This window comes from Pyxicephalus adspersus, chromosome 6 (genome assembly GCF_032062135.1).
Source record: "Pyxicephalus adspersus chromosome 6, UCB_Pads_2.0, whole genome shotgun sequence".
NCBI classification, from domain to species: domain Eukaryota; kingdom Metazoa; phylum Chordata; class Amphibia; order Anura; family Pyxicephalidae; genus Pyxicephalus; species Pyxicephalus adspersus.
In genome coordinates, this window is record NC_092863.1 from 69,201,056 (window position 1) to 69,229,039 (window position 27,984).

The 27,984-nt window shown below is 35.6% G+C and overlaps 1 protein-coding gene across 1 annotated transcript in view; it reads left to right on the forward strand.

The window, feature by feature from the left end:
- The window catches only part of ST8SIA4 (ST8 alpha-N-acetyl-neuraminide alpha-2,8-sialyltransferase 4), a 94,621-nt gene extending 66,725 nt beyond the window's left edge, over nt 1–27,896 (forward strand). The window contains exon 5 of the mRNA XM_072416124.1: nt 19,624–27,896. Within this exon, the coding sequence (XP_072272225.1) occupies nt 19,624–19,906 (283 nt within the window). The 3' untranslated portion in view covers nt 19,907–27,896. The remainder of the gene's footprint in view (nt 1–19,623) is intronic.
- Nucleotides 27,897–27,984: the final 88 nt, after the last annotated feature.

Sequence of the window (27,984 nt, forward strand, 5' to 3'; positions counted from 1 at the left end):
CCACGTAAATCATATTCCCTTATATACGGTATATGGTCGGTAACATGTTTTACGTTGCTGCAGTTGTTTGAAATCTGCAGCGGAAGGGGGATTTATCAATGGTACTATAATCATCTATTAAATCTGGCTGAAATAATATTACACTGCTCATCTTCTGCACCGCCTCTGTCTGTACATTTATTGGTAAGTCTCCCCCACTGACTATTTATGCTTTGGCCTGGTATGCCCTCTAGATCTGCAGCTACTTATTCAAAAAAACGCCTCTAGAATGGATTTGTAGCAAGATTATACAAATGCAAGCTAAAGCATTTTTGTTCTGAACATCAAACATCGTTATGACTCCATCCATATTTTTGTGGACTCATATATTGGAGAAATTATTAAAACTTATTGTGCGAGGAAAGTGAGCTATTGCTTTTTCTATTAGATTATTTGTTATTATACAGAATAGCACTGCTCCCATTCCTCTGAAGCTTGTCTCCCATTACCATGCATCACTCTCAATTGCTTTTTTTTTGTTCAGCGATTTTCATGTAAATGCAGATGTATTGACAAAGAAGCAGATACGCCAGATATTCAGAGTATAACAATATAAAAGTCGGACCTCTGAAAGTACAAACAAGGTCTATAATTGATTAAAATCATTCTCTGAGCCGTCTCGTTGATGCCAAGAAAAATAATTACTTGGTAATTCCAGTAACCAAACCACAGAGATTTTAACGACCTTGAACTAATAGGGCACTTGCAAAAGAAGTAAAAATCAGCTACTTAAAAGATGGTAAATTTGACCTATACTGGTAATGTGCTTTTACAGAAGAAGACAGATTAACTTGCTTGTTTGAAACCATAGTCTACTGTGCCATATTAAATGAATTCTACGGAGATGTTTTGTATAAGCTTTGTAAGCTGCAAAAGTGAAGGTAACTATTTGAAAAAGTGCAACATTTAAAGGAATTCATTTTGTTTAGATATCATCACTTTCCTGGCAACCATGTATTATTTTAAATCTTTGGAATGCATTTCAATTTAGTGGTTTAGGCACATATATATAAGGGTAAGGGTTAGTATGGTTTTATCTGCCTTCACTGCGTAGGGTACCAGGGTTGATACGAATGGGTTCATAACTACTTAACCATTTTATGGTGATGTATACTTGTTTAATGTCAGTTGAAATCTGTATTGCGCCTTAATAGGCCTGAACAAATCCCTGTATGTATCACAGGAAACTACTGTGACATACAGAGAAAAGATTATAATTTTCTTTTGTAACTTTGTGTGAAAATTGACAAAATCCTGTATAGATCATAAGAAACTAATATGACATACATGAAAAGGGATATAATTTTCTTTCATAATTTTATATGAAACTTGTATTACCAATTATATTTTCAATATCTGTGCCGAAAACTCTCTTTCTCTGTCTTTTATACCTAAATTTGTAGATGGTTTATGGTCACAGGTTAAAAATTACATTGCAATTACAAGTACTTATTCCACAGCTAGCTTATAAATAGGACAAAATTAAAAAACAGTTTTTAATAAAATTACTTTTTAAATAAAAGCAGTGTAAATATCTTACCCGGAATTGGTGCCAGTACAGAAGTTCTAATTTTAATAGGGTAGGAGAGCAGAGTAACTACAGAGTACTACTTTCACTATACAGTCACAGAATGGGGAAGGGACAAGCCTTGTAAATGCTGATAAAGGGCAACAGAAAAATCAAGTGCAAGATTATTGAGCTATTACTTTGCTTAACAGTTTTTTTTAATGTGGTTAATTATCTTCTAGCAAGCATTTATATTTTAATATTTTATCCTATAAAATAATACAAGTAAGAATTATTATTTTATAGGATAACCTAATTACAGTATTTTTATGAACATAAAAGACACAAGAACAAGAGACGTGTCATCATGTAGAAATATAAATTTCCTTAAATACATGTCATACAAAATAGAAAATGACAGTGTACACAGAACTTAAATAGTATAAATATTGGTTGATGTTCATAGTCCGTCACAGCTCTGTGTTCTTGGTTTGTATTGTAGAAATGCAAGTTTTGGTATCGCATTATCAAATTTGAAGTTAGTGTTATGCAGAATGCAGAAGTTCACGCAGTATGTAGGAATCATCTTGTAAAATTTATTGGCAGATTTTAGAGGTAATGATAGCTGCTTGGAGGCAATGAACTGTTCTTGGTGTAACTGAGATATGCAGCATGGAGCCAAGATGCAAATTTACAAATATCTAACAACTGTCATGAAGCATAGCACATGTTCTTCTTCCTTCACTGCTTTTCTGTATATTTGTAATATTTATTGTCACAAAGACTAACAGTATTATTTTAAAAACGGTTTACAATAAAAAATAAGTATAAAGTTTGGTGGCAAAGATAATACAGGAATCAATTTTTACATATTTCTGAATGAACTTCTGTATATTTTAGGGAAACCCATGAACATTAGATATGGGTGGTTAAACTTATAAATCTTTAATCCACTCATCCATAGTGGCTTATTAAATTATGAGTGTCTTTCCAAAAAGCAGATAGACAATTCTCAAAGGATGATGTTATTGGAAAAGGGATGCCATACATCTGAGTCATTTTAAATGATACCCAAATATAGCTAGCAAAAAGGGGATTCTGCTTCCACTCCATGACTGCATTCAGTTACTTTTATTTTTCTGTCTACTTGGAGTTCAGGATTTGGAAATCTATAAAATGAACACATACATGCTTTCACTGTCTGTAGGCAACACTCACGACAGGGAAAAGGTTCTTTACAATGACTGCTGTATAAAAATTCATGCTCCTATTGGCAGGAGTGCAAGTTTTCAGAGCAGATATATGCAGCTTTTTTCAAGAAAAGTGGTAACATTCAGCTAGAAATACTATTTGGAACAATTGATTATTTTCCTAAGGTTGGACTTCATAGATAAGAGGGAATTACATTCATATCCTAAGCATGTGTATAAAACACACCAACACCCAACCACCTGTACTTCTGTCCATTATGATGCTGACGTTGTGATAGGGATGCACAGAAAAACCAACAAAAATGTGTCCAGCAGTGCATTGCAGCAACCTATGCTCTGCATCACATATAGGGCCTGATTTAATACTAGACTTACATGGAAGAATGTTGGTGGTCAAGCAAACCTGGAATAGATTTGTTAAAATCATTAGCTTTTGTTGGCAAAAGTTATTACTCCTGGACCAGATCCATTCCAGATTTGCTGGATCACCCAACTTCTCATATCTTCTATCTTCTTCAGTCTTGGAGAGCTTTAATAAATAAGGCCCATATTGAGAATGTCAAACATTGCTTTTTATATTGTTATTGTGCACAGTGTAAAGTACAATGTACGGCACTGTACTGCACATTTTGTGAATGAAGCCTTGAAACAGAACTATGCAGGTTGTTTATTACAGAATGTGATGGTCCCTGCAAATCCCAGGCTGATGTGAATGCATTCACTTATGCACACACACATTCACAGGAGTTACATCAATCCAGCATGACCAATCAACATAAAAAACCCAAACCCAGAGGGACTGGGTGAAGATGACGGTGCCTACTCATATTTGTTTTAATGTTTGGTTCTACTGTAATCATGGACAATCATTTGGGTTCTAGTGAAGCCCACATTTGTCAGCAACTAAAACATCAGCTTTATGTAATAAAATAACACATTTACTGTGGTAAAAAGCAGCTTTGCTGGCTTAACCCATTCATGAAAAATCTTGACCAAGTTTTATGATGTATTTTTGCATTTCAGAATGCCTAGCATACAAATGCCTGAAAGAGTTTAACAAACTTGTAAGCGTCACAGTGTCCTCTAACTAATAAACACGATGATGTTTCCAGCTGTGTAATGAGGAAGAACTAAGTATTCTCAAGTCTGTCTTACAGCTGGTCCCTCCAGAGGCCATGGGACCTAGTAGCAGCTGCCATTTCTACTAGCCCCCTGTAACTACTTTTTAAATTAGTTTGGTATTTAACTGAAATGGGCAGAAGCGTTAATGGAAAATTTCAAGCTTGAAGTAAACTCATTTTTCTTAAATCCAAAAGGTCTCTTGATGGAAAAGGAAGCCGCTGAATACCCAACATGCTGCTTCATTACCTAGTTTTAAATGGAACATTCACGCTATCAAAGCCTAGTGTCCTTACGTGAACATGCAACACTTTCTTTTCCCATGGTTACAGTTAGAAGCTGTTACTATTACCACTAGGAGATCTATAGTTGTGGTTGGAAAACGCATGTCATTGCTGTCAGTCTAGGATGGTCTATGTAAGTTTTAGGGCCGTTTATTTATTTATTTTTTATGAAGATTGTGCTGTAATTCATTAGTCAAAGTTTTGTTAAAATAAATATTACATTTTAAAAACATTACAATTTTCATATTCCGCCTAAACCAAAGATTCCTATTTTTTTTCTGATGTAAATAATATCATAATGCTATATGCTTATTACCTTGCTTATTATTATGTATACAGGTAGCTGTATTGCAATGACTGTTATGTCTAACCTTTTTATCCAATTTTATACACTAGGTGTATTAAGTGGTAAACATTTTTTAAGCTATAATTTTTTTTCTGCTTTTGGGCTGGAGAAAGGAACAGGGGGAAGTAAGGGATGTAACCCGCTGTCTGTGGGACATGAGTGATTTTTCCTCATTGCCTGTGGAAGAGATTCTTCCTTTCTGATGACAGCTGAAAAATTGTTTTCTGTTAACCTTTTATTCTGGTAACACTGGCCACCAGGATGAAATTTGAAAATAAAGGAAAGGCACACGGTAGAAAAAATCAACCTGAAGGGGGTTGAACCCCTTTGTAACCTATTTAAATTAATGAAAATTTAGGGATAGGAAAATTAAGCAAAATTCTGCTTAAAAAAATCAAATGTACAAAATAAAAAATGAGTAGAACATTCAGCCTAATTCATTAATAGCAGTCTATACTGCAGTTGAAAATACCCACAATTATACAGAAAAACACTGAACACCAAATTATCTAGAAGGTAAAACCATTGTATAAATGAAAAACAAAAGTAATGTGAAGGTGTAGATGTAGATGTAGATTGTCCATTGCTATGCAGAAATAGGGCATAAAAGAGGACTTCAGTATGCTTTTCAGATATTCTTTTCATTAACCTAGGGATGGTCTCATTGGTTCTCCAATGAGAAAGAAATTAGGACAAAGAGTGTGCTTAAAAAAACTGTACAGTAGCAGAAGGTGTGATATTACAGTATAAAACATGAGATAAAATTGATCAAAACATTTTCAGGAATTATACTCAATATTTCTTTTATTGACTATTTTTAGAAGTTTAAATGCAGAACGTGTTCTAGAAATGAAGTTGCTGTGATTGATATTCTGAGAAGTTATTGCAGTCAAGATCAACCCTTATTCTTGATGTTTTAGCTTTTTGCATTAAATTATGCAAGCTGTAAGTCTAAAAGACAGACGTGATTAAAGGCTTGAAACAGTGATGAACTTTTGTTAGAAATACTTGTATTCAGGGAATTGAAAAGCCAATAAAGAAACAAAATTGGGAAATAAAATGGTTTACAAGTAGGAGCTAATATCACATCCTTTCTTTTTTTTTTAAATGGGGGAATATGGTATGAGACATTTAGCTGTCCTGATGCACTCACAGGTAGTAAAGCAGTGTAAAATTGTATCTACAAATTGCCATAACCCATAGCACCTAGCCAAAATGTATCTCCTAACTGGGCTGAACAATTGGCATCTTATTCTAGAAACATTCGCAAAGGCTTGAAGCTGTAGCGACTATTGCTGTATATGTTCCAATTATTGGGATTTACCCTTACTTCCTATCATAGTGACAGTGTGACATTTGTAGACTGAACACAAAGGAGAATAAAAAGCTACCACTGACCATGGTCATCAGAGCAGAAAGTCAGGGGCAATCTCCCAATGGAGTCATCTGGCTGTGTAAATCTGTCAAACGGTGGATTTCTTGTTTTTGGGGCCATTTTTTTAACTTCCTATCATTTCTCCTGTGTCAAGTGACACAACTATAGTTGATACAACTATTCGTTTGTTTTTAGTTATCTTTTGGCTAGTCTTATTTAGGCAATCTATAGATGTGACTTGAGTAGCTTTTGATCCATTCATTTTCATAAGATTGGGCAATAGTTTTACTTTACAAGGGTTATTTAACTTAATTCAGTTATCAAGATAACACTTTTATCATCCAATCATTTGCATGCAAAAATCCTTTTATTTTATTAATTTCCTTGTAGGTGATTGGGTATTCTTTGGCAAGTTGATTTTTAACACATTCACCAAGCTAGGTGAATTATTCTTAACAAAGTGAACAGTCTTAAGGTAAGGTACACACGTGCAATAATTGTCGTTGAATGGATCTTTCATGACAAACGACTGCACTATGTATGAATGAGCGATATATATAGAGGGCCTTTCTATGGAGAGAGGAGGGGGGAAACGACGGAGCGGCAACCTGCTGTGCTCTCTCCCTTTTATTTGCATTATGATTGTTCCTCATCTGTGGACACACACAAGATTCTTGTCCGATATCAGCCCTGAGTTGATTATCGAGCAAGAACCATTGCCTCCCCAGCGGTAACCCCGGGTGAAAAAAAGATGCTGAAAACGGTAACCCTGAGTCACATTAGTGGTAGCTAAAACAGTGAAAACCAAACCTTTGTCCTCCATCATCCTTCCCGTCTCCTCCCTTCCTCCAGCCAGCGTCCTCTGCATCTGATGAGTTGCCGGGGAGTTTCTGGTGAATTCGGTATGTTGCTTGGGAGGCGCGGTGGGAATTTCAACTTATCTTGTATTGCATTCAATACAAAATAACTATTGAATGCAATAAAGTGTATTTATGTCTAAAAGCAGTACATTGTCTTTCATGAAAATTTATTTTACAGTATAATATATTAATATGAGTATAATTTTTATTTTTATAAAAAAAAAATTAAATTTGTTATTTTGACATGATTTTGTATTTTAAACTTTATTATACTCATACTATTATGTTATACTGTAAAATAAATTTTCATGAAAAACAATGTACCTCTTTTAGACATATAAAACCGGACAGAAATGAACCGCCCAAGAGGTTAATAAATCAACCCCAATGTGATAAGCATCAAGTTTTGCTCTTTCATATTCAGTTTCATAATGCAGACAATTCTGTTTTAATTTTTTTATTTAATGCTGCAGCATAATACCCCCCTGGTTTGGTTCCCATACCCCCAAGGGGTACTGATATTCTCAGTTAAGAATGTTCTTCAACAATGTGAAGAGTACACAAAGACATAGCAACAAGTTAAAATAAATCTTCTACTGTTTTGACAACCATTTACTGAAACGTGATTAGTTGCAGTGGGTAGGTAACTCTTCTTTTCCTAATATCATTATTCTTTGTTCAGCCTAGTTGAAATGTACAGAATGTATCCATGTGTTATGAGGGATAAATCCATTGCAAGAATAAATTTCTTTTTGGCTACAGTGAAAAGTAAAATGCTATGCACAGATATGGGCGTCTAAATATTGTTTATTGATATGTGGCTGTAGCAGAAAGAGAATATTTACAGCACAGGCAAGAGGTATATAAATGCCTGATGCTAAAAGACAATCGATACTCTGCAAAAGAAAGCTGCCTAGTGCTGCACTTCATGTTTAAAACTTTTATTTCTTCGTATATTTCTTATGTCTTATGAGCCATCAGCTAACACCGAAGGAAGACTATTCTGTTGGTTTCTCTGTTTTCATCACATTTTTTAAAGTGTTAATGTCATATTCTGTTTTAGATAGCAAAAATCTAGTGTTTTTCTTAGTAATCCAATAAACCCTTCTCTCACCTTGCTAGCTTGTTTGCATTAATGGCCATTGACACAAGGATCTGTCAATTTTTAATTATACAGTATGCTCTGTGATACTGAAAACAATGAGCTGAGAACAGGAAAATATTTGTATATTTTTACAGGGTTGTGCATGTGCCATTCTCTTTGCCAATCAGTGTCAAGAGGATAGAAAACATTTGGTGTTGTTTATATCATCTCCATATGGGTTTGGTGCTGTAGATCTGTCTGTAGATTATAATGTAAATGCTGAGCTAATATTGTTATAATGGCATTGCTGAGCTTGAGTTGTAAAACAAACCTTAACTTTTAAAATACAGGGCAAAAAAAAAGGCTTTATTTAATCTCTACTCCTTGGCTGCACATAATCATCTTTCCTTTACTCCTCCTCCTTTTTTCGAGTAGGTTTGCCTAAAGAACTATCTGACTTCTTGTATGCATCCAGAAAACCCTAAGGGTGCTAAAAAAAAAATTAAAATTTCTATCTAAAATAGATCGGGTAGTGAAATTGTTTCCCCAAGAAAACTAACATGTGGTGTGTGTGCTCTGCTCCAGTTAGCACAAAGCTGAAGTTTAATTTGCATATATTTCACCTTTCCTGTTCTTCCTTTTCCCACTCATAAAGATGCTAATTAAATGATTAAATCAAACTTTTATGATTTCATAACATAGTTTTATTTTAGACCCACAGACAAAATCAATGTGTCTCTGCTTCGCCATGCAATTCTGGCAAATTATAGATATGGTAAGGGCTTGCAGGGTGTTTTACATAGCTTCCTGAAAACACACATGATTCAGAACCTCCATTATTTAATGAACTGAAATCCAACACATAAAGGGGAGGAAAGGGCTGGTTCTAGATCTCTCCCAACTAGAAAATTAGGTAGTCTTTTTTTAGCTTCTTATGTACACTTCATGTCAGCGTATGCAATTCCAGTACAGTGGATGAGTCTGTATAACTGTGCAAGACTAGAGTTCATCTATAAAGTGTAACTAAAGTAGACAATCTTTAAAGCGGAGATGCACCTTAAAGATTTGGCCTCAGGCGGGTCCTTATTGCAGAAAGGGGCAGGTGATGTATCTTCTGCAATAAATATTCTTGCTTGCCCAATCACCTCCCATCTGTCAAAATTTGTTGGGATGCGCAATCTCGGCTTCCCTTGTGGGTGCCAGGATTGAATGAGCTCCCACAAAACTGCGCAGGAGTTATGTCATCCTGGCCAGCCAATCAAGATGGCCAAGAAACATTGTGAAAGAGAAGAAGGGAAAACATGGCAGTGCCCTCAACGGTATGGGGTCTGGTGAGTGTCCCCAGGTTTTAGTTCCACATTAAGATTTTTATACCAGTGTGCTCCAGAATCTATTGACTGTTCAACTCATATTCTTGGCCGCATGGTCAGTAAAAGCACATTTTCCCAACAGGTAGCACAGAATGCACAGACTTTTCTTTCCCTGATCATAGGATTGTGGTGTTTGTGTACGATTCAAAGGATTCCAGTGTTTGATGGTAATTAGTACCTAGGAGCAATAATCCATCCATGTATCTGGCTCTGTCCTTGATTGTCCTCCAGTTAGATGGACATAAAATGGCTATAACTGGAGTTACCCAGAGTCTTAAAATGTTCAAACTACTACTAATGGCTCTTTGCAGTTTTCACAGAGCAGACAGTATAGTGATCATTACTCAGATCCGTACAGACATACCTCAATTCTGTAGATATATCAGTCTCTTTTTTCAGTCATTACTCATAGCCCATAATTCTAAACATAGTGATATAACCTACATTACTTATTTAATAAAGTGAAAAGAAGGCTTTTATACATACAGTAGTATCCAGTGAAATATTCTAATTTTTTTTTTTTTTTTTTGTACAATCTTCTTTCGATGAGCCTACGTCTTCAATGTAAAGGGGTCTACGCAGGGACCAGGCAGAGTAAAAATCATTGGGTGGAGGGCAGCAGGCTTCTAATAACTGCAGCAGTGTACTATACATGGTAGCAAATTAACATTGATGTTATCTGAATGGGATCAGATCTACTTAACTCGTACATGCTGGGAATGAGATAATTTTCCCATGTTTCCCATTTAAAGCTACTTGTTATTGTTAAGCTTAACACCAACTTATCATTTAAACCTATTACATGTATGTTTATGTACAACTTTCAAAAGTTACTGGATCTATCTGGCTTTTAGAATATAGTATTCATCTGCACTGCAACTCTAAGACTTGGCAGAGTACTGATTAGCACTAATCAGGAGGGGGAGAGCACAGGAATGACCTCATCACTGGTCCAACCAACCATAGGGTAAGGTCCTGAACACAACAGTTTTACTTAAAGAGGAACGCTAGTTATATTAATACCATACCACACACTTAAGACAGAAGTGGAGCTTTTACTCCTACCTTTCATCAAAGGGCCTGATTTATTAAACCTCTCTAGTACTGTAGAAGATACACTTTCATCAGTGAACCTGTGCGATCCAGCAAACCTGGAATGGATTTACTAAAAGTCATTTGTTGGCAAATGTTTTCATTCCTGGACCAGAACTATTTCAGGTTTGCTGGATCATACAAGTTTATTGATGAAAGTGTATCCTCTCCAGTGTTTAATAAATCAAGCCCATTGTGTCATTGCTTCCATTTAAAGTGTGTTTATCTTGTAAATAAGCCTTCCGCCTTCTATTCTTTTCCACTTTTTTGTTCTTTTTTTTTTGCATTGAAACATTCTCCTTGCATACACACTATTTTCTATATTCTTCCCTTGTCTTCTCTTTACCTGTCTGGTTTGCTTTTTTTTATCTCATCTTCAGATGTCACTGTATGCATCTTTATGGTTTATGTGCACTAAACAGAGCACAAAGCTTCCATACACTAACAAGCTCTAAACTGGAGAACTTGTCTGTGCTTTCTGTGTCTTGGCAAACCGAAAACACAAAAGATTTCTGGTAGCTCACGGTTCTGATCATATTAAGCCTCAGCAAAATGGTAATTTAAGTCCTACTTATGCATAAAGGTTTGTTTCTTTTTCATTTTTTTCAAGCTCATCATTCAAGTGTAAATTTTGATAAGAAATTGAGCCACTTTCCTTCCTATAAACTGATCCATCCATCGGCAGAGATCAATCTGCATACCCCAACAGGTAGTTTTTCCCATTTACTTATTTATGTTTATTTCTAATGGAATTCTAACCACTGTAATTTCTTCCTAAATGCCCAATTTTTACATTTACCACAGGAGTTCTATATTCATCTTCTCCTTCTTCATAGTCATGCTGCATAATTTTGTTATGCTTGAGAAAATAAGGAACTCATGCCTGAAAGAACAGGGAACTGAGCTTGTCTGTTAGAATTTCAAACATTGTTACAGACATTTGGCCAGCTTCAAAGCCTTCCATCCCACTGAGAATTTATCCTTATATTCCTGCAATCACAGTCCACAGCAAGTCCTTTCAGCTGACAAGACACATTTTCTTTATTTTTTTTTTTTCTTCTCTTCTTATCTACTTACTAATATGTACTAATACATTGCAGTGATAGTGTTTAGGATAAAATTAGTGCCAGGAAATGTAAATGCATATTTTATGGTAATGTTTGAATGCATTCGTATGTATTCTTAGAAACACATTTATTCCTCAATGCCAACAAACCCCTGAAAGAAAAAGTTCATAAACATGAAAGGGTTGGGGGTGTAGTTTTCACTGTGGCCATGTTGTTCTCTCAAGAGTAATAAATGACATAAAACATTTTTCCGTGTGAATGTTGAATTATTTGAAAGAAGTAATATGGGATGGTAACATAGTAAGGTTAAAACGTAAAGATATACAATTTGTATATTGAAATTAAAAGTCTATCTATACCCAAAACATGTTTGTACCTTTGGATTGAATGAGAGATAAGAAAGATTTCCACGGAAAACCTTTTACTAAATGGAAAATGAGGGAAAATGTGCACTAAGACAGCAAAAAAAAGCTCATAGGGGTTCTAACATCCCCCTACTTCATGCATCTTTATTTTTGTCTGCGCTAGAGATAGATTCCCCAGAACTTCCTGTCATGGGGACAACCTTTTTAACAGACAGAATCTTAAAGAAATTTCCCCAGTGAACTCTAAATAAAACGTAAGATTTAAATAAAACTTTCTAAAGAACCAATATCTGCTGATTTGACAGTGGGTGGCACTGAGCAGTACGGAACCACTCTTAGCTTCTTCTAATAGATTTTTCCAAAACTATGAGAAAAAATGCCCTTCAAAGAAGGGAAACAAACATTCTGTTTAAAATAATCTCCCCATCATTTACATGACAAGAAGTAAAATGTACATTATCTTTTCTACTCAATTTTCCCTAAACTAAAACAAAAAGTCCCGTCTGGAGGTCCATTTTGCTTTCTTTGTTACCTTTGTATTGTGTATAAAAAATTGTTTATATTCAATTTTCCTATTTTACACAGCCTATACATTTTATTTGTATTTTGGGGAGTAATCATTACAAAGGGTATAACTACTTTAATATCTTGTGTAAAGGGACTGTGAGAACCAAAAACAGTAATTTCTTTTTGATATCTTACAGTGGAAATATATCAAGTTTCTGTTTCTTATCTGTTAGAAGAAGATATCAGTTTTCTCAAAGTCACTTCACTGTCAGCTTCCTCCTGCCAACAGAATGTTGTCATAATGGTGATAAGAGTATTCCACATTTAGCAGAGTAACACTCCACAACTTTCTTTAAGTTATTATCAGAACACAACAGTCATGTACAGAAAGTTTACTTTTTTACTTCTCTAAACTACTTCCTAAGAACAAGTCTGAGTATGCCCAAGGTCAGCATTAGTGAAGGAGAAAAGTCCACATACAGATGGTCGGAGAAAAAAGCAGACAGAACTGAGTTAGCGGGGTGATGATGGGACAGACAAACAGAACCCCGGGTCCAGACAAAAACTGCAGAAATAAATTAAGGTATGAAAAATCAGATAGAAACCTGTTGTTTTTGCACAGAGCAGATTTCCAGCAGTCTATTTAACTTATCTTAATTATATTACGGGTGTATACAGGTGAGCACCGAGACATGCAGAGTCGGGTGAAAACCAGCAGATGTAGTAACACATCAGCATTTGTACAGTTATTTTATCTAATATATTTTTTTTTTATCGGAAAAAAATGCTTAGTATATTTTTATTAGTATACTTCCGAGGCATGTATTGGTACATTGTTTTATCATGGTATTTACGTGGAAAGTCCGCTTTAGGTGGTCAGGCTCCCTCCCCCTGATGATCAAATCATCAACTATAAGTAAATAAAAGCCATTCCTGGCTTTCTGCCTTCTTGTCACCTTTGAGCAAAAACAGTAATTAATAATTTAGTGATTTTCACCCTAAAACAGTATTAGGGTACACAGGTGTGTACACAGGTGCAATAACTGCTGTTTGAAAATTTACAACTGATCGTCCAATTGTTAACAAAAAAAAAGTGCACAACGACACCAATGAATGACGAATGTTGCTGGAAAAGAATGTCCTGGCGCATCCATGTAGTGATCGTGGATGGTTCTGCAGTACACTTTTTCTGATACACATCTGTAGCCCTATTATGGGGGGGGGGGTGATGTAAATGACTCCCACAAAACAGGCTATGGCGCTAACCTGTAGATAACAAAGAGGATCCTGAGCCTTCGCTATGTGGAAGAGTGAGGATACTAATAAAGTTGGCAGTGCCTCCACCCAGGACAGGGTCTCTGTTAGCAGAGGGGCTCTCCTCCTGGGACATTAACCAGAAATAATAACAGCAATATAAAACAACATCTGAGGAACCACTGCACCCAGCATGCAACATTAACCATTGCAGCTAAATGAACACACAGGTTGGAGTATTTGTAAGCTTTATATCTCAAAACAGTAATAACAATATATACCATCAATAAACAGCAATGAATACACGTAACAAGCACATAATAGAGTCCTGGGAAGAATTGTGCACAGATATACCCGGGTAGTATATATACAGTCTATAACCACAAATACCTCTAGTACTGATCAGTATCAGGATGAGTTGCAGAGGCCTCTGGAGTTGATTGTAGCAAAGATGTCCTGATGGGATGATCTTGAAAACAGCAGCAAGAAGATCCTCCAGCCGGCAATTGGGCTGTGTATGCTGTCATTCCCGGATTGCAGGGATGCAGGCAAAGTCTCTGGAGTTCAGGAACAATCTATCTGCGCTACCACTTAGACCCTAACAATCACACCGATCTGCCAATGCAACCGGACCTCTGCTACCTATGGGCCATCGGATGCCTAACCTATGCTAGGTGTAACTAGACAGGGGGTGCAGATCAAAGATAACTGAAAGGGCAGAGACAATATGTATTTGTGTATATAGCTGATACACCGACTGTAGGTATACCCCAAAGTGATCTCTGATAAGATATCACATATACCCCAAGAATAAAGAGGGAATTATTATAATAATGCACTACACACAGACAAGGCAGTCAGTGTGTTCTGGAAGGGATGCAGGCACCTATCCCGGGTGAGCACATGTTCTCATCTCTATCCCTGTACCTCCTGCATTTCTCTATATCCTGATGGGGTTTCCCAGGCCACTATCAGGGGCAGGAAAAACTTCAACAACTTTATTTGCTATTTACAAAGTTACACCTCAGCAAGCAGATAGAAAAAGGCAGTCCCCTACACATCACTTCCTGCTTCGTCACAATCCTATCTAGTGTGTGTAAATTATTGGTGGATTATATTTGTATTGCACTACAGGTAGTCCCTGGGTTAATGACATCCCACATACAGACATCTCCCAGATACCAATGGGGCTGCCCTGCTCTTCTGTGCATGACTGAGGCTTGACAGGGGGAGGTTGTGGGTGATCTTAGGGGGGTGAGCTCTTTCTGCAGCCTCTTGTACCTCTTTACTGACCAAGACAAACTCTACAGTTCCTTTTGCATATCAAAGCACAGCTTGCTCCAGAAGTTAATGAATGTGTAGGCTCCATAAAGTTTTTTTATTGCTTGGTTTCTGATTAACTCAGATTTTTTACAGTAACTGACATTAAGCTGTCTAATATTATGTTGAGACAAACATCTGTCTTAATTGCATTTAGTAAAAGGATGTACATGTTCCGACTTACATACAAATTCAACTTAAGAACAAACCTACAGTCCCGATCTCATATGTAACCCAGGCACTATCTGTGATTGATCTATTAAAATAATCATGAATATTCATTGATCTGTCAATAGTCTTTGTTTTCTAATGACAATTATTGCACATGCCTGTTTTTTTTCCCCTTTTTTTCTTTCTGCGTCACAGGAATTATATACAATACTGAGTGTGATAAATACCTCTGACAGAACTAAAATGTACTGTATATGTTGTAGGCAGAGTTGACCTTTATCCCCTATGTTGTCCATTGTCTTCTCATAGATACTATATTTTTAATTTTCTATTGTAAGTTGGCCAAGTCTGATATGGTTTCATTTTTGATTTATCATTTGTCGTTTTCCAACTTAGTTATGCAGTTTATATTTCTACATTTTTGTAACCATTCAGCTTGAAGAAGGCTCTTGGGTTCAAAAGATGTTCTAAGTCATTTGTTTTGCTTTTAGTAGACCAACCTGTCATTTTCTCTGGCATTTCAGCATATGAGCTTTCAAGACATGGATGTTAAAGTCAAGGGTTTATTCTCTAGGCAGCCAGTAATTTAAATTCCTAGGCAGATGTAGGATGCAGAGTGCCTTTAGGTTTGTCCTGCAAATATGTGTTAGTAGAGATAAGGCCGCTAATCCTGTATTTGGTTTAAATTTTTAACATTATTAATCAGTGTAATTTGCTTAAAATTGTTTAGCAAATTACTTTCCCTTGAGGAAAAGCCATAATTTCCACAAGATAAGGGAAAGCAAAAGTAACCAATAAAACAGTGATTCATTCTCTGCAGTTTTTCTTTAAAGTCAAACTCTACATTTAGGAAATGTATGAAAAATTTACCTGGCCCAGCAGGGGCTGCAGTTCTTGCCCCCACAGTTTTAACACCCCCCACAAATTTACTGCTTTGTAAAATAAATAAGCATACACTGTACATGTATTAGGCCAAAGGATAAAAAAATATACATATAAATTGCAATTGTCCTAATTTTACTATTAAAAAACAATGCAAAAAAGCCACTAGAGTTCCATAATGGGGCAGTGATTGGATTGGTTATTAGGCACTGTTAATCATTCCAAGGAGGAATCAATGGAGTGGTAGTGTTGTACTCTTCTAATGCACATACATTATCATCTCTGACATCATGCTACCAGTAGCACCATAGTGTTGGGTTAACCAATGGGACCGCATTTAAAAGATTACATTATTGTGTCATCAGCCCTCCCCTCCTTGGTGGTGATGGTGTTTCTGCTGGATGGGCTTGGATGTATAGAAATAAAAGTTTTTTTGCTTACTATTTTCACTTTGAAACTGAACCTGCCTATTGAAAATGGAACCACCTTAGACTTTATTTAGATCTGCAGCTGTCATGCTGCATAAATCATCAGCAACTTTACAAAAATTGGTTTAAAGGTGACAAGAAAACACTGGCAACTATAACACTGATCACAAGAGGCATGCCTATAGCGTGCACTATACATATGCAAGCAGGCAATGAGAAGACTGCAGAAATAACATTGGTATGTTTTATTAAGGGTTTCATTACATTGAATATACTGAACATTTTTTCTAACTTGAGCTTTCTTTTGGTGAAGCAAAATATCTGCTGTTTTGTGCTGCTTTAATACGTTCTGTCTTATGGACATAAAACAAGAATGCAGATCAGAAAGGTGAGAAAAAAAGTCTTTAAGTGATCGGTGATTTAAAGTATTGAAGCAAGTAGTCAGCGTAATAGTGGGGTGAAGGCAGCATATTAGGGCTTGCCTAGGTCCAAAACAACATGTATGTTCATATAGCAAAACAAAAAAAAACCTGATTTCCACATTTTAAAGGCTTTTTATATGGGATGTCTAAATTCCACACAGTAATGCTGACTTTTAGGACTACCTAAAAACTTAATCACTTTCAATAAATAATGATCAGGCAACATGCAGCATTTTAGCAGCTAGTTCTGCAGTGCAGCTTTAACCTCCACTGAAGATAATGGCATTAAACATGGCTTTTGGTGTCATTGAACAAGTCTACAAATGTATTTCTGTGTGCACATGTGTTGTTTTACTTCTGTAGCTATATCTGGTTTCTATATCTTGATTCATTGGTATAGCCATATTATATGGCATTGCTCATAAATGGAACATATATTATTATTATTATTATTATTATTATTATTAAACAGAATTTATATAGTGCAAACATATTACGCAGCACTGTACATTAAATAGGGATTGCAAATGACAGACTAATACAGACAGTGATACAGGAGAGGACCCTGCCCCGAAGAGCTTACAATCTAGTAGGTGGGAGAATTTCACACACAATAGGATGGGAGGTATGCAGTGGTGGGAAGTAGTGATGGTTTCAAAAGACAGAAGAAGACGGGTAGGCAAGCTTGAAAAAATGGGTTTTAAATGAGCAGAAAAGTAGGAGCGAGCCGAATAGGAGGAGGAAGACCAATACAGAGAGTTGGGGCAGCTCTAGAGAAGTCTTGTAACTGTGCGTGTGATGAGGTTTTGAGTGAGGAAGTCATTAGTAGGTCATTGGAGGAGCGGATAGAGCAGCTGGGGGAGTATTTTTTTTACCAAGTCAGAAATGTAAGTGGGACAATAACTGTGTAGGGATTTGAAAGCAAAGCACAGGAGCTTAAATTTGATTCTAAGGTGAAATAGAAGCCAATGGAGAGAAATACAAAGAGATGCAGCGGAAGAGGAGCAGTTGGAAGGATGGATGAGTCTGGCTGCAGCACACATAATAGATTGTAGAGGAGAGAGTCGGGTTAGTGGAATACCAGAGGGGAGGAGGTTACAGTAGTCCAGATGAGAGATGATAAGAGCATGTACAAGGAGTTTGGTGGTCTCAGGGGACAGGTAGGGGCAGATTTTGGAGATGTTGCGTAGGTGAAAGTGACAGGACCTGGAAATGTTCTGAATATGGGGGGTAAATGAGAGGGCCGAGTCAAAGGTGACACTAAGACAACATGCCTGAGGGGAGGGCCGAATAACAGTGTTGTTAACAGTTAGATATATGTCAGGGGGAGATTTGGAATTTGAGGGGGGGGATGATGATGAATTCTGTTTTATCCAAGCTGAGTTTCAGGAATCGGTCAGACATCCATGATGAGATGGCTGACAGGCAGCATGAGACCTTATCCAGGACTGAAGGAGACAAGTCAGGGGTGGACAGATAGATTTGAGTATCATCAGCATACAGATGGTACTGTAAGCCAAAGGAGGATATGAGACTACCGAGAGAGGAGGTGTACAGAGAAAAGAGAACCGGTCCAAGAACTGACCCCTGGGGAACACCAACTGGGAGGAGAGTGGGCGAGGACAGACAGGAAGCAAATCAAGAGAGAGCAGTGTCACAGATACCAATGGAGTGCATGATTTGTATTAGAAGGGGGTGATCAACAGTGTCAAAAGCAGAGGAAAGATCAAGGAGAAGGAGCAGGGAAAAGTTGCCTTGGGACTTAGCTCTGATGAGGTCATTGGCCACTTTAGTAAGGGCTGTTTCAGTGGAGTGGGCAGCTCTAAAACCAGACTGGAGGGGGTCAAGGAGAGAGTTGAATTGTGAATATGAATTCTGTTCACATCCTAATAGTACTTGTAAACGTTTTAATTTAGACATATATGTGTATATCCTATTGTGCAATGGACAATGTGTTATGTACAGTATGTGGCTACCTCTACTTTTAGGATGTATATATTTGTGCTTATTTTACTGTTATACTCTTTATAATAATTGCCTCATAGGTAAAAACTGTACTAGAGATTATTGAATAAAATCTGTCTACAGTTTAACCACAGATACAGTTTTATCAAGAAGGCACCTGAGAGATCCTTTTAAATGGGCATGTTCCTGATGGTTCCTACCTTTCCCTTTTCCTATAATACTACATTTTAACATATCCCTATTTTTACTAAAAATACCTTCTTTGCAATTACCACACCTTTCTGTATTAGTATATTAACCCATATATTAAGGATTGAATCTACAAACTGAGTATTTTATCAGGAGTAAAAAAATAAATTTCTTATAGCACATCAGAACAAGTTATGCCATATTGGGGTTAATTAAATTAGTTAGGCATAAAAGGGAGGGGAACAAAACTGAATGTTTGTTTTATTAAAAGAGTTTTTGTCATTCACTTAGTTCAGTGAATGTGGTGAAAATTATACCCAATCATAGTGCAAGAAAGTGTAAAAAAAAACATGATTTTAGTTCTCACATGAATGGGTGGCTAAAGTCAGTAGAACTTTACATCATTCACTAAGCTAAGTGCAGTTCATGCAAAGTGACTATGCTAAGTGAACAGCATAAACTCCTTTGGTAACTCAACTGTATTGTCTTCTTCCTTTGCAAAACTCTTGTTTCTGATAGAGGCGTAAGACAATACTGAGTGCAATTTTGTTTAAGGATTACATACTTCTGGCTTGGACTCTGAAAGGTAAGAGGAGTCACAACATTTTTTTTTCATTCAGGCACACCTATTCTACAACAGAGCAGTCCAGTTTTATGACACATAAAACCAATAGGTACCAGAACATTTACAAAGATGGTACAGTATGCTTTGAATGTGGTTATTTATTCATCAGTATTCCAATCACAATTATTTTTCTTGTTACAGGTATTGGCTAACAAACAAAGTGCAAATCAAAAGACCAAGCACCGGCCTTCTGATGTACACCCTGGCAACACGGTTTTGTGATGAAATCCATCTGTACGGATTCTGGCCCTTCCCCAAGGATATTTATGGAAATATAGTAAAATATCATTATTACGACGAGCTGAAATATAAATATTTTTCTAATGCTGGTCCTCATAGGATGCCACTGGAATTCAAGACACTGAATTTATTACATAATAAAGGAGCACTGAAACTGACAACTGGAAAGTGTGAACAGCAATAACAGTTTCTGAAATGCAACGAGACTTACACAATCTCACTAGAGATATTTTTAGGATATTTTGGAGCTGTGCTCTTTTTATGGATATAAAATAGTGTTACTCCTTAAAAACCACGCTTGAAGCTGGATTACTGTTATTTGTTGATGAGTTGGACGCAAGGTGCTATAAACTACTATAGAAAGTTTGAATGAAGTGCCACATCAAATAAAACATGAATGTTAAGCTCATGTTTACAAGTTTGACAAGTGCAATCACCATGGATTCAAGGAAATGAACCCCCTGTATATGTATTGGATCCCAAGAAGAACAGACCAGATTTGAGTGATGCACCATGGCGTTTGACAAACTCCTGGCACCTAGTTTACATTCACATTTGGAAATTTGTGTCAATTTGGCTTAACTTGATGCTGTTGGTCCCATTCTTTTGATTGCTCTTGTATAAAAATTTGTAATTTTTCTAAACTTTTTTTTTGTAGATTAGAAAAATATATGAATGCTATGAACTAGAATAGTAGTTAGGTTGGATCAATATAGACTCTGTAGCATGGCTGTGGGAGGTCAATGCACTCAACCACATTTTACTACCAGTATATATTGTTGTGAACTTATGTTGGTAAGTTGGTAGTAACTTGAGTCAGGCCATGTGCCACAAAAGAATAGGAGTTAAAAATGAAAACTATGAATGTTGTGTTTGCCTTTTGTAAAGAATTTACTGGACTTTATTTAAAGTGGATTTATCACCCACCCACACAATGTATGACACAAGTATCTCTAAAGAACCAACATTCATCCTATCAGTATTACAAAGTCAGGCAACATCACTGTTTAAGGAGGCATGGCTTTTAATAAAAGTTTGTCATTTGTGAAAATTAGAGCTCTCCGGGAGGGAGATTTCAGTAAAAAAAAAAAAAAAAGTGTGTAGCCAGTGTTTTATGACTTGGGCCCTTACGGATTTGCTGTCAAAAACCACTTGGTTACCTGCTTCCAGGCTTTCCTGTTCAACTATGTTGTGTTTTTAGTGTCGACGCAGCATTTGGCAACTGTTTTTTCAAGCGAATGAGTAAGGTTGAGCATGGTTGCAGTGTGGTTATTCTGGAAAAAGCAACCACATGGCAAAAAGCAACTTATTGCTTTCAGAAACTACGCCGCAGACACATCCAAAAAAAAAGGGTTCACAACCACTGTCAGTGATAGAATGCTGCAGTCAACAAGTCCAACATGGCTGCTAAAGCAGATCTATAATCTGACATAATACAATTTCCCCCCTTAATTTATTTATGCCTTTCCTCCCTCCATCTGTCTGTTCACCTTGTTGGTATGATTCACTTGAATCAAAAACATATAAAAACTAAAGAATTAATCTTTTGAAAGTTACAGGGAGATGACCAGTCAAATATTGGAGTTAAGTGTTTGGGTTTAGATACACTTTTTACGCTAATCAACTGTAGGTGATTGCTATACATAGATATAAGTAATTACCAAGCAATGATTATGCACAAAACTTTGCAAATTTAATGAATAAATTATAATTTGCAACAGTAATCTCATAGTCATTAGTGATGTTCTCTAATTTCTTATTCATAGTCAGTGTAGGACTATCAGTTCAAAGTATTCAATTAAATCCTATTATGTTGATATTTTATAGGCAGGGTATATGGTGGTCCAGGTCATGATAAGGCCTCAGAAGCTGGATGAATTCTGGATGAATACTAAACATGTTTCATGAATAATACTTACTCATCTAAGCACTTACTGCAGTTGATTTATTAAAGGAATATAGGCTGTTCATTTTTCTTAGTGAAATTTTTCATTGCAAAGGTATTCAGTTTAGTGAATGTGGTGAAAATTCACTTAGCAAAAATACCAAACCATGGCCATGGAAATCTACAAAAGCAAGATTTTTGCATGCACATGATATGATGGTTTATGCCAGCAAAGTTTCATCTTATTCACTAAGCTGAGTGAAATACCCCTTGCAAAACCAATATTTCTTCAATCTCATTGTTAGGATAAAAAAAATCAGAAGTGGCTTTCAGCTTTCTTCTCCCGTTCTCCTCTCTGCTCACATAGAGGCTTCTGAACGCAAGACTTTATATCTTGATAATGTTCGCTCAAATGCATTGATTTGCTGAATATTGGTTCCTGGGACAAAGTAATTGTCTTTCATACATCTAGGTGAATGATCCACTTTAACTCAGAGTTCATCAGAATGGTTGTTTTTTTTCAGTATTAGATAATGCAGAACTTCTCTGACAAACAAAAACATGTACTGAATGTACTGACGAGTAGACAGTTATGCTTTTAAAACAGCTTGAAGCCTTTCTGAAGTAATTTTATTGTCCGAGCCTCAAAACAGCCATATTGTTGCTGTAGAGAAGGCATTTATAAGTTAAGTGTGATTGAAGAAAGTTTTCTGTCCAAACATAGGTGCCCTTAATTTTGGTACCAAAGATTTCAGTGACTTTGTATACATTTTTGTTGGCTTTTCTTTTCTATAAATACATTTGTTGTACATTCAGTACTGCAAGGCTATGCTGCTGGAAAATATAGATTTGGTTTGTTTGTTAGGCTGTATGTTTTTGTAAAAGCTTCAAATTTGTAACTATGGTTTAAGAGATGTCCAAGTGTGATAGATTGTAAAGTGTTTACATGTATGTTGTTTTGTCTGCCCCATTTACACAAGGAGGTTTATTGTATATTCTATTGTTGGTTCTGTTTTCCAGTTTATCACAGCAACAAGAAACAGGCATTGATATTTCAATTTGCCCCAAAAGCTCCCCCAAAATATTTTCCTAATACTTTGCAAAAATACTTTTCATTTTTGTTTTGGGTGGCTTTTATTTTTAAAGATGACTTATTTTATGAGGGTAAATGAAAATGATAATCTTAAAAATCATAGATCAAGTCTAACAAGTTATCTGCCTTCTCAGGTTTTCATTAGTGCAGCATCTCACAAATCTTCTGCTAATATGCATACGCATTCCATGCATGACATAGTGTTCCCTATAGAAAGTGAGCATCTGGTTGCAAAAATCTTTTCCAGTGTGCATTTCAAAGATAAACCTAACTAGCCTTTTAAAAACCTTGCAGTTTCCGAATAATATTGTACAATGCATGAATCTATTGGCTTTATTTATCACCATCTATTTATGATCACCCCAGTAAATTGTACAGACTGTAAATACCATGTACACCTCATTGTGCCAAATTTTGTAATCCAAACACACAGTTGCATATGTTGTTTTACATTTTTTATTTTATTTCAGACACAGTTGACGCATTTTATTATTACCCTTCCAACTTTCCCCATATCACATACAATAGGACACATTTAGTTCCACTGCCAAACAACAGTATTATTGGAACATAAATGTAAGTTCTATAAACAAAGTTTTTCCCAAAAGCGTGATTTTCCTTGATCACAGATATGTACAGTGATGGCACTCACATTAGACTCTCAGTATTTCATAATAGGCTGGTATATACAGGGGATTAGTGTAATTCTTCACAATTAATAATGGTCATTGATATTAGAGAAGAAAATTTCAAGAAGGGTATAGTTTTATAATATATTGTTAGGTTGGAGACCCATGTTCAAAGTTCAACTTTAAAGAGCCAACATAAACCTTAGAAACCATAGTTGAGTTAAAAGATAGAAACTTATGAGCACAATAGCAGATTTGTGAATGTGAGATCTAAAGCCCATTCTTCCAATGCCCCTCCTTACTACACTTGGGAAGCTCCTTTCCTGTAGTTATAACATATCAAGAAGTGATGTTAGCAGGTTGTGTTGAAGACCTATGTATGTGATTGTCACTTCTCCGACACCACAAAACAATATCTCCTACCATAAAAGTGCAAAAACTTGTAAGCCCACTAACTAACACACTAGCCCACACTAACATTATTTGGTAAAGTTTCATTGCTTTGGCTAAACACGTTTGAACAGGAATGATATGGGAGTAAGAGCGATGTTCCTATCTGAAGTAGCCAAAGCAGCAAATGGCACATTGGAGCTAGGGTTGTCAGAGTGGCAGAATAAAAATATATAATTGATAGATAAAAAAAAAGTTGTTTGCAAACATTCAAACTCTGTTGCAAAAACAAAATACACTAATACTATTATATGTTAATTGTAAGATAAGGAGGTAAGATAGGAAGCAAAAATGTGCCATGTGAGATAGCTTGAAAAGGTTGTGTTGACTACTAGTCAAACCCCATTGCCTGAACTGAGGAAGGACATAAGCTGTTTGAATAGAACTATAGATAAAAAAATACAAAAAATATAAATGAGTAAAGAAAGGGGAACCCTGGAGAGATCTGCTTTGCATTTATTATGTGGTCTCCAATGCAAAAGCAAGCTCAGCATTCTGTTTAGGCTAGCAATACACACACAATAAAAGCAAGCCACATGAATGATTTATCATTTGCATCTTTCAGGCCATGTACAGTTGCAGTAAAAAGTGCTTTTGATCTTTAAAAGTGTTTGTTATTTGCACATAGAGGGTTTTTGACATTTTGGAAATGTCTTTCTACAAAAAAAAAAAAAAAAAAAAATGAAACTGCGCTACCACTGCCTCTTGCCTGCCTTTAAATCAAGAAGAAGGATAGAATAGTACGCAGGTTGTTCTAGAATAGGTAGATACTTCATCACTTGTCATTGTCAATGAGACAGCCACCTGTGTATAACCAACATTTCTTTACAACCAGTTAACTATATTTTTATGTACCTTTTTGCCAGATCAAAGTCCACAGCTGTCTTATGCTTCCCTACAACACATAGAATAGCACACAAACATTCCTCTCCAATAATGCAAATGTTTGGGTTTTTTCTTCTATTGGGTTTCATCTATTAATCGGAACTTCAATTGCTGGGGGAGTGTGTTATTACCTCTCGGTACAGTATGTAAAGTCACATAGGTAAGTGATATACTTGGTTGTATATTTGTTTTAGATGGGGCAGCACAGTGACCTTGCAGCATTAGGGTCCTTGGTTGGCCAGGACATGATCTGCATGTGTGTGTATGTTCTTCTCCTGTGCTTGTGCGTGTTTCCTCTGGGAACTCTGGTTTTCTCACTTATCTGAAAACATACTGGCATGGTTTTTGCATTTTCCTAAAATTGGCCTTACACTATGGTAGGAACATTGAATTATGTCTTCAGTTATATTGGGCCTGATTTAATAATGCTCTCCAAGGCTGGAAAAGATACACTTTCATAAGTGAAGCTGGGTAATCCAGCAAATCTGGAATGGATTTCTTCAAAGTCATTTTCTAGCAAATGTTTTGAATCCTGTGCCAGATACATTACAGGTTTGCTGGATCACCCAGCTTCACTGATGAAACTGTATCCTCTCCAGCCTTGGAGAATTTAAATAAATCAGGCCCATTGTCTTCTTATTTGGACCTCCTCATACCACCAGCACAAACTTCCAATGTTTTCACCAAATTTACAATACAAAATCCTCTATCTTTGACCAGGTCCATGTAAACCAACAGCACTTTAGTTGTCAGAATTGAGTAAAGAAGAATAAGTAAAACATTGAAAATATTTGCTATGTTAGAACGCAGGTTTTACAATATGTGATATTTTAAATAGATTGCGCTATGAACAAATTTACATGATTGGAAATACTTCCTCTTTTTTTAAGTTTTATTTATGTATTCTTTTGTTTAGCAGAAGTACGCATAACAGTGAATTATAGGTTGTTTCCGTGTGTTTTTAGGATAAATTTAGTACAAGAAATAAATGATTGAATAGAAAATAACTTTAATCCAGCAATATTCTTCAGCTGCAATCGTAGCCAAGATTGCTGTCATCACCATCAATTATTTACCAAAGTTTTTTTGTTAGGTTGAATTGTGTTATTTATTTATTTTTCATTAAATTTGTTGTAGGTATGAAATGCGTACATACATACATATCACATACCTAAAATAATTCCTTACATTAAACTGCATGACGTTTTGATGCACATAACATATCTTCAGCATGTATAATCATAACAGATCTACTTGCATGTAAATTCTGTAAAAATAAAAAAATATTACATTCAACTGCTAATGAAATCGTGGACACTTATATTTCAATGTAACCATTTCAGCATCTGACATTTTTATCATTATTGTACCAAAATATTTTTAATATAATAATATTATGATACACAGGCATCAAGAAGAAAAATAACCTAATGCACACACACAGGTTATGAAACAAAAATTATAGATAAGACTATTCTATAAATAATTTACAAGAGTAATTCATATAATGCATATGCCAGGAAATTTGATACATTAAAACATTTCATACTGCCTATGGTTTTATTTTTTATTTATTATCTGAAAAATAAATAAAAACATCAATTTTATGGTAGGCACATATGAGAAGAAATTAAGTGTTATGGGATTTTATTGTATGACTTGTATTACTGTTTTGCACTTGTCTGGTAAGTATAGTAAAATGGGTAAAAAAGGTGTAGAAAATAGTGGATATTTATAAAATAAAAAAATAAACTGAAGTTTTTTTTGTTTGTTGCACTCAGTTTAAGGCTTTAATTTCTTTTTTTGTTTCATTTTGCTTTACCAAAGCATGCCTTTATAACATATGAAAGAAGGTAAAAGAGATACACATAAGTCCTTGCTGTTATTCAATAAAAAAAAAGCACTAAATTCAGTAAAATGGTTATAACTGCAGTTTTACTAATACAATAATCAGAATTATTTTGTTTAGTGATTTTACAGAATTTAGATTACCGATGCATACTTTAAAATGTTGTTTTCAAATTACAAAAATGTACGAGTCTCCCCTGTGGAGCAAATAACTGGAAGGCTGCAAAGTGCAACCTAAAAGGTCAAATGAATAGCATCACAGTACCTGCAGCTACAGAGGTCAGTGAGAGTTTGTTTAAAGCCCTTTTGCTGTTTTCTGACAATATAAAAGTATGAAGTGATTAATTACCTAGAGTAACTTTGGCCCAGCAGACGTGTTCCATCAAGATTAACTGGATTTTTACATTATTTTTTGTTTTTTTAAGCAAACATTGGTTTAAAGGACTGATGGAACATTTACAAATTATTATGTTTAGGGCTTCCCAAAGTTTATAATTTAAATTAGAAAGTATTAGATATGTTACATTGTTTACTGGCATCCTATATCTCTCAGGAACTTCCAGCTCTGTCCCAAACTGCAACCACTACAAAGTCAACCAACCCCAATACTGTATAGTATGTAATATGATGGAGACTGAAAATAAATGAGTAATTCAACCGTACTACAGCTTTTTTGGGTGGGTGGAGCTAGGAATCCAGATGCAGAGATCCTTTTCTTGGACACTTTGAGTTATGCTGGGGAAAGTGGACTTTTGAACACATTTAGAAGTTGCAACAAACAGGAAATAAAATTAGCGCAAAACAATTTTAAATGTTATTTTTTTCAATACAATTTTAAAGGAAATGAACAAATGCAATTTGTTTAAAAACTTTTTTAGGTTTGTACAAACGTTTGCATCAATGAATCAAACCCAGTAATGTTGTACATTAACAGCTAATGGAAATTATGATTCTGTTATCACAAATGTGTTTGGTGAATGCACTGTAATTTTTGGCTTTTTATTTTTTGTGCATATTTTTGTCTTCTTTGCTAATGTTATATGTAGCTAAATTGAGTTGTTTGAAATCTGCAAATCTATAGCTTTGGGATAAACAATCAGCCTTTTTTGCCTTTCTGAAATGTAATATATTTGCACAGCTTTGTTCCTTATTAGAAACACTGGTTGTTTAGGCAAAAGCACAAAAATTCCCTAAGGGGATGCAGTTTACAATGAATCATTTAGTCTGGTCTGTACTACTGAAAATGATGGATTTTGAAGGAATTGTAAGCAAACTGTTTCTTTAATTGTCATTGTTTAATATGTGTTTTTATTATGTGTACAAATTTTTTATGATTTTCTCATTTGTAAAATTCTTAACCTTTAATAAAACTTTTTTTCTATGATTTTGTTTTGCTGCTGCTGTTTTGCATTTTTCTTTTCATGCTTAGGAGTGTTGTGGATAAATTGACAACTCTGCAAAGATACAATTTA